The following is an 8,384-nucleotide window of genomic DNA, read 5'->3' as shown; positions in this document are numbered from 1 at the left end:
AGCAATGTAATATGATCCTCTGATTGGCTAAGCAATGTAACATGATCCTCTGCAGCAAAGCGTGGCGTCATCACGACTTTACACAAGTGTCTTTACCTCCGCTGCAGAGGCTCCGCCGAACCCCTGAGACCGACTCATCGAACCCCTGGGGTTCGATCGAACCCAGGTTAAGAACCACTGCTTTAAACGATCTGTTAAAACTAATGTTAATGGGTAGTTTCATAAACAATTTTTTTCAAATTGTGTCTTTTACAGAAAGAAGTTAAACTGAAGTCCAAACTTTCCTCTTTTTTTTGTGCCGTGTTTTACAGACATAGCTTGAAAATATACGTTTTGCATTTGGCTGCATTATCTTCACTCAAACATGGTAGATGTAGTTTTGTAAACAAATTTAAAATTCAAAAGGACTTAAAAAAATGCATTTTCTAAGCTAAAAATGTATAACAGCTGATTGTGCATGCGGTGAAAATCTCAGTTTTACTCTCTTGTGAGCGTGTGAGACGCTGCATCCCGCACAAACATCAACAACCGACGTGAGGAGCAACACGTCCTCCACTCCTGCTGATTCTGTTTCACATTCCACCGCGAATACAAAAGACCGTCAGAAATCCTGCGAAAACAGAAAACACTTTTTCAATATTGCCTGTATTAGCAGCCAGACAGCTTTTGCTTTAGTGGGAATTTGTACTGTGTTCCTATGGCAACCCAGATTTCCAGTGACGGCAAATGATTTTTGCTTGAACTTGCAAACACGATCGCGTCTGATGGGTGGACAGTCGGTGTAACGGGTTAGATTAGAAAAAGCTCTGGAAGCGCCAGGAAATGTCTACAGAAAGACTGAAATAAAAGTAGAAAAGATCAAAGGCAGCTCATTAAATTTCCACAAGTAAACAATCAGCCATCAGCTCTGTTAGGTGTCTCCGCATTTGGACATGATTAGATAAAACTGTCTAATAACCGAGTCTCTCCTCTTCCCTCCTTTCATTACTGATTGTCTGTGGACATTAGCGCGTGAAGGTTATGCGTAATCATACAGACCGTCTTCCTCCTCCAACCCGGAGCTTCTGGCTGAGGAGAACAAAAGGCCATCGCCGCTGTTTGGAGGAAACGGTCGTGGTCACGGATGCCTGCTGAATACCTAAACATCAGCACAATGCAGATATGAGGAAGGCAAACAGACATGTTGAGCCCGAGGAAGTGATAATATCGGCTTCCCATTTATTTTTTTGTAGAGGAAGATTGAATTGTGTTGCAGTTTGCATTCACTGTGTCCTCAGCCATTAAGCATACCGTAACCCCAGAGACCCGAGGTTGTCTGTAAGAGTCAGCCAAATAAATGTCCTTCCATATTAGGTAACTGTCAGTAGCGCCGCTGTTTTTTCCCATCTTTTAGGTATTTGCGAGAAAAATATTTGCAAAAGTGCATCTTAAAGTCTTAAGATGCAAAAAAAGAGGTTCATTTTTTTTCCATGATAACTTCATGCACATTGTTTATTTTTAATGATTCTTTGCAGAGAAAGACTTGGCAGCTTGACTTACAAAGTGGAGCTTTTTCAGGGTTTGTTTATGCTTATTGGTGGACATTTGGTGTGTGCGTGGGGGTGTGTGTGTGTGTGTGCGTGTGCGTGTGTGTGTGTGTGTGCCTCCTTTTAAGAATGTGAACACAGTGTTCCAGCTGCATTATCCCAGACTCAGATTAAACACGCTGATTACTCTGAATGCAGAGCTTAATAACATTTGGGAAAACACATTTAGAGGAAAATCAAATGTATTGACAAGATTCCTGCTGCCCTGGATTAGTAATCTGCAGCGATGCTCAGAGATCAATATCCAAATAAGTGAAACTTTTGCAAAAAGACAATATAGCTCATCAATTTGTACACTAAGCATCTTTTAATTCCAAATCATCTCATTCTGTTTTTATTCGTACATAGGGTCATTATGGTTTAGTAAGGACCAATTTGTCCAGAAGCTTTTATTTTCTGCCCAATGTCTTAAAATGTTGCTTCAATATTTGCACATACAGTTCTGTCCTTGCGATGTCGTGTGTTTTGAGAGCCTTTCCTGCAGCAGAATAACCCCACGCCATGATGCCACCACCTCCTTACTTCATAATTGTGTCTGCCTGATTCAGTTTTGATTTAATCAGATCTCAGGTTCCTGAAGATGAAAGTATTTGTCCATGAGTGAATTTTTTAAACTGCAATCTAAATAACCTAAAACAGGAAAAGTTTTCCCTGATTTAATGTGGAACAGTGAAAAAAAAAAAAAAGTTTTGCATATTTTCATGCAGTGTAAGCATCTGGTTCTGTGTACACAAGAAACAGACGCTGGTGGGTTAACTGGTGACCACTGGGAAGCCTGAATCCTAACTGGGGACAACAAGTAAACTAAAATAAAACAAAGAAAAAACTGGTCAGAACCACTAGTCATGAAAATCACCTTTAAAAATGTTTTTTCTGATTCTTTTTGAATATCTCACCTTATTATCCCACCAGATTAAATCACACAACAATTTTAATTAACTTAAACAGCAGATCAACCCACCGCAATACCTCATGGCCGTTCAATGACAGAAAAAGTCGATATTTTTTTATCGTATTGAGAACAAAAGTGTCACAGCATGAACATAACATTTCCACAGCTCATACATTCAATCCCCGCTCATGTCTGAGTGTCTCTGTTATTTGTTTATGCCTGATTGTTTTCCATTTGTCTGATTAATGTCCGTGCTTTACCTATGCGCTCACTAATAAGCCGCCTTAATTAAGTCTGCGGCGGACCAGAGAGGAATACTCACTCTGAACGGCTGCGACTCGCCGCATAATGCTTTTATTTCCACGCAACTTAGATAATTTTAATAAGCATATTCAATTACAAATACTAATTTTGTTTCAGAGAAAATGGTACAGCATCACAGTACTAATTGGTTTCAGCTGGAAAATATATTAAACATCTAACCATAATAAAAACAATTTTTTTTTTCAATTCCAACAATTTATTACAGAGAATGAGTAGTTATGACAACTGCTACAACATTCCTTCATTTCTTTACATTTGTGTACATTTTCATTAGTCAGTTTAATGTAATTACATTAAAGAGGATTTAAAGTGATTCTGTGCATTTCTTTAAGCCTCTTATGACTTTATAACAGTTCAGATCTTTTCAGCGAACCATGTTTGACCAAAGTGTTGCAGCACAAGACAGAAACGCAATCATTTAAAACTTTAATAAGCATAATCTACTGTTTTCACATCGAGTTGAAAGCAATGGAGTAAATGTTTGTTTTCATCGTCTAAAAGAGCTCGTCTTTTTGCAGAGGCATTTTTATGCCTTCAGAAAGGAGCAAAGGGTCGGACCTACATGCTGATGCAAATCTGGAAAATAAATAAAAAGAACCCAAGAAAAGCTAAAAACGTACCCTGCCTCTTGACCAATGACCGCTGGAGACGGGAACCAACACATTTTGCGACCCCATAAGAATAAGAGGATATATAAAATGAATGGAAAGCTAAGATTATTACTGAGTTAACTTTGACCGTCTGCTCTGCTGACAGTTTGAGGTTGTTGTATGTCTTTTATCCGTGTACCTGCTCACTGCAGCAAATTCCCCTTTAGGGACAATAAATTTTAACTGAACTGAAATAAGTAGGAAGCCGACAGACAACAGACTTTCCGAGCAAACAATTAAGAACCATCAACAACTTGATATCACCAAAACAATCAAAAGGGCCTGAGTAGAGCGAGCACACGACTGCTTGACGGGGAAATAGATTTCACTTTGTCATATGAATTGAATCGAATCCCTTTGGCAAATGTTACAGGAAAGCAAGAACATGCCCTTTAAATGAAAGTCTTATCCATCAGGATTCACAAGAAAACTGGTTTTATTTAAGCTTTTCAGTTTAATTCAAGTCCGGTTTTGTTCCAGTGTAATTTTCCATATCCAGAAGATGCTGCCTAAAAAACGACTTCAGTGATTATTGGCCCCCCTGGTGCTAAAACTATTTACATCCCGCTTTAGGGAACGACGGTCCTTATTCTTCTGTTAACATTTTATGAGGCTGAAGCATGCAGAGAGAGAATCCCTTCATCATTCCCTTCTGTACAACCTGAGCTTACTCTGCAGGTTTTCTGCAGGATTTAAGGCTGTGAACTGAGATGACCGTGGATGAGAGCCAGTTTTGTGACTCCCGAAGACTTTCGGCATCATTTTTGTCAAATGACTACAAACTAAGTGAGAGTTCATGATGCCGTGTTCTGGAAAGGTCCCCAGGTTGGGGGAAGAGAGAGAGGCCCACAGCATCATCAGTCTTTCACCGTACTTAAACGTGGGCGTGAGGAGCTTTACCAAAAAGCACTGAACACCCCGGGTTTGCCATCATCAGATCAAAACAGCATCAGAGAAGAAGAAGAAGAAGAACAAGGGACATTTTGTTTCCACGTCCAGTGAAAGTTTCAGCAGTATTTAGCAACATATACATTTTTCTTTTCCTTTTTTAGGTTTTTCAGAAAACCTTTTGGCTTCCTGTCGTCTACTAAGCCTGACATGTAAGAACCTCAACAACCACACAACGAACGTCTGAGTCTTATGTTCTGCATCACGATGCAGCGTGGATAGAGAAACACAACAAACCGATGGTGAACTGTTAACACCGCAGTCCACTTTGTGAAAACTCAGACGAGGTTTTACCAGGAACAATCTGTCATAGTCAACTTATTTACTTCTATGTGCTAAAGTGCAGATTGGAGAACGAGGAGGTGGAGAAAAACAATGTGTTGTTTCTGAAATCTGCATGATGAAGAAAATAAGGGAACAAAGGTTTCATTTTACTCAGTGATGACCCAGCTCACCTCACGCAGGCCTACATTTCTGCATTTTGTAATTGGGTGTTTTAAACTAGCAGAGCGATAAGGGCTGTCTGAGACAAATTGCATTTTTTTACCCTCTCTAACCCAACATCGGACGGGCAACTCAGCAGGAAGAAAGTTGGAGATGATTTCTTCCTTCCCTCCACATGTGCAGGTTGTGATACGTTTCCCGAAAACACAAACCTCCAACTACAATTAATAAATTGCCTCAAATGTAAATGATTAATTTCTTTTTCTTGGGGCGCAGTCAACGTATTTATTTTTAATTAAAGCTATAAAGGAAACATTTCTTTTGCTGAACTTTGTGTTTAACTTTTAATTGCATCTGTGGAAATAATTCTACGGGTGCTCTTAAAAAAAATGTAAGAAAAAAATCTGTCATAATTTTGGGGAGTTGAAGCTACAAAACATAAAAATATGAATATAAGCCATGGCAAACATATTTAATATGTTATTCTGAATGATAAAAGCTAAAATGTTTTAGTGATGCTGGTTTTTACTTTGCAAAACCTTTAAAGGAAAGTTGAGTCCTTGGCTAAATGATGTAATCTAGATTAAAACCTACATTTTCTGAATTTTATCTCTGACTATAAAGCCTAAAGCATCTCTTACCCACTTTTTCCATCTACCTGCTCTTTTCTTTCTCACTTGGCTTTTAGTGAACTGGGGAACTTGAAAGTGTTTTGTTGTTTAATAGGTTTCAATAACCACCAGATGAGAGGAATCCTAAAGGTGTTCCTTGGGATCATTTATTAGTCCAAAGCCTCCTTGTTGTTTTAGGTTAAGAGCGCTGAGTCCTATAAGTCCTTCCTCACTCCTCCACCTTCCAGTCTCACACCTTTTAACAACTAACGGATATCTCACCATGACAGAATGCTCTGGCACATGTGCAATTTTCTGTTTATGTCACCTTCCAAGCAGTTTTATCACTTATATGTCTCTTTATGTTCCTTTGTACCATTATGGTTTTTTTCCTCTCCTGCTTGCACATTTTACGATGCAACTGTGAGGCAACATTACCTCCGTAAAAAAGACGGATATATCCCAGATAATGCTGCAAATGATCCCCTTCTAGACAATTCACCTGCACAAAAGTGTCTTCTTCATTGTTGCTTTTTTGGTAAATTGATGTGAGCTTATTTTTTTTTCAAAGAGGTTATCATTAGCGTGATGAAGCAGGTTCCCAGTTGCTCAAAGCAGATCCTAATTAGAACCTGTCATTTGAAAGGACAACTTTAAACTTGGAAAGTTTGTTTTATTCCTCATTAGTCAACTCTTATTGAGTCTTAAAGATTGATGCATAAGACACGCAGTTTGGTAAGAAAGGAAATGCAACCTCTTTCTTTTCCAGAGTTTTGAGGGAAAAGACAAATTGTGTGCGAGTGACTTAGGAACAGCAACTCCTCTAAAAGTGCTTCCAACCGTTCATTTTAAATATTCAAACACCAAATATAAATTTGCACAGAACCAACTATTTTAGCTCTACCATGGAATACCCAATCAGCACTAAGGAAAATAAATTCCGCTTCTGGATTGGCTGCTTTGTAAATGCTAGCCGCTAGCGTGTCAAGTACTATTGCACCACGGTATTTTAGCAGGTGCCTTCTTATGAATATTTTAGTTCTGTTTTATAAAAACAGGGAAATTATTTCTCAAATAAGTTGGAGGTAATGGTCAGATAAGTGAATCTCTGGATGGGGTTCACTGTACACAGCAAAACCACTGCTGGCAGGATGGTAGCTACCCTAAGTAGTAGATTTCTGTGTGAATTTTGGCCCTGTCTTCTTTTTAGCATTACCTTCTCTAGGTTAGCAGACACTTGAGTCTTCTAGCATAGACATTTAATCAAATTCAAGTCTTGTCTTTGAATGGGGCATTGCAGCGCCTTGATTCTTTTCCTCTTAAGCTTTGTTTTGTAGATATGTTGTTGTGTTTGGGATCACTGTCCTTTGACGGAGATAATCACAGAACTAAGTAGCTAAAATGTTTTACCTTTTGCTACTTTTTTAAAGGTCTTTAATTGTGCAGGGATGACAGATGTAAAGGATTCTAGAATCTGGTGACGTACATGTTTGTGTTTTTAGTTCCTGGAATGTTAAACCTTCATGTTACATGAGTGGCACCTTGTGTGACTTAAAAAGTTTGCATTGTAATCACAGAAAGCTTAGATTTAAAGAATGCTAATGACAGCCACTGCCTGGTATTGACTTCAATGCTCAACCCATTTCAGAGTCCTGACAAGAGTCACATAATCACACTAAATTGATTGGAGTTCAGAGCAATTTCTTCTTTGTAGTGAAACAACTCAAAGGTCAGCATTTCCTCAAATAAATGGAGAAAATAGTCATTCCTGTTGCTGATTGCTCCAAAGTAAATGTTTTCTTTTACCTATGAGGCAGCATTACCTTTCAATCAATACCAAAAGTTGTATTTCTCTGTCTTGCAGCAATCGTGGTTCTCTTTGTTACACTGAAGCGGAGCAAGAAGGAGCCCCTCATCATCGCTGAAGAGGACATCAGAGAAAACGTGGTGACCTACGACGACGAGGGCGGAGGAGAGGAGGACACAGAGGCCTTCGACATCATTGCTTTGCGAAATCCAGCTGCTGCCGAGGAGCTCAAGTTCCGACGAGACATTCGCCCAGACGGGAGGAATCACTGTGGCATGCCCCCCTGCAGGAGCCCGACGGTGGAGCTGGACGAGGTGGACGTGCATGAATTCATCAAACAGAGACTAGTGGAGGCGGACATGGACACCAGCGTGCCGCCCTACGACTCGCTCCAGACCTACGCTTACGAGGGCCAGGGCTCGTCCACGGGGTCCATAAGCCCGTTGGACTCTGCCGGCGTGCAGTCGGAGCAGGAGTACACCTACCTGGAGGACTGGGGACCCGAGTTCCAGAAACTAGCAGAACTCTACGAAGAGGCAGAGTCGGATGTGACCACTTAGTCTGTGATTTCACTCCCGTTCAAACCAAATCTGTTCCAAACCTGTTCTTTTTTTCAGATTTTCAATGAATAACAGACACGGACAGCCTCAGTGGTCCTCAACTTTTACTGGTGAACTAAATCGACTGCTCTATATTTTTTTGTTTTGTTTGTTTGCTTTATTTTTGTCACATTGGATCATGGATTATTCGTCTGGAATTGTCAGATTTTAAAAATTGAGAGAAGATCAAATATGAGGAAAAAGGGAAATAATATTTTCCTTGGTGTATATTTTTTATTGATCAATAAAGTCCTGAAATCCATTTGAGTGGATATGTGAAAAATTGGTACATTTGTCTTATTCCTGTAAGATGAAATGTTGAGCATCATGGATCATCAATGCAGAGAGAAAACTTTACTTTGGCCCTTTTTACTTATTTATTTTAACCAGTTTATAATTTTTTTCCCCAGAGTGGAATGATTGCACAACAAACATCTGTAATCATTTTTTTTTTATTCACATGGCCTCAAAATTATGCTTACAGGCTCAAATATTTTCCCATACATCCACTAACACTGATAGA

The 8,384-nt window shown here is 39.4% G+C and overlaps 1 protein-coding gene across 1 annotated transcript in view; it reads left to right on the top strand.

The window, feature by feature from the left end:
• The window catches only part of LOC103456687 (cadherin-18), a 125,628-nt gene extending 117,481 nt beyond the window's left edge, over positions 1-8,147 (top strand). Inside the window, exon 12 of the mRNA XM_008396400.2 lies at positions 7,320-8,147. Coding sequence (XP_008394622.1) covers positions 7,320-7,822 — 503 coding nt within the window. The 3' untranslated portion in view covers positions 7,823-8,147. The remainder of the gene's footprint in view (positions 1-7,319) is intronic.
• The last annotated feature ends 237 nt before the right edge of the window (positions 8,148-8,384 follow it).

This window comes from Poecilia reticulata, linkage group LG20 (assembly GCF_000633615.1).
Source record: "Poecilia reticulata strain Guanapo linkage group LG20, Guppy_female_1.0+MT, whole genome shotgun sequence".
In the NCBI taxonomy this organism is placed as follows: Eukaryota; Metazoa; Chordata; class Actinopteri; order Cyprinodontiformes; family Poeciliidae; genus Poecilia; species Poecilia reticulata.
The sequence above is the reverse complement of the archived record's forward strand: the minus strand, read 5'-3'. Positions and strand labels throughout refer to the sequence as shown.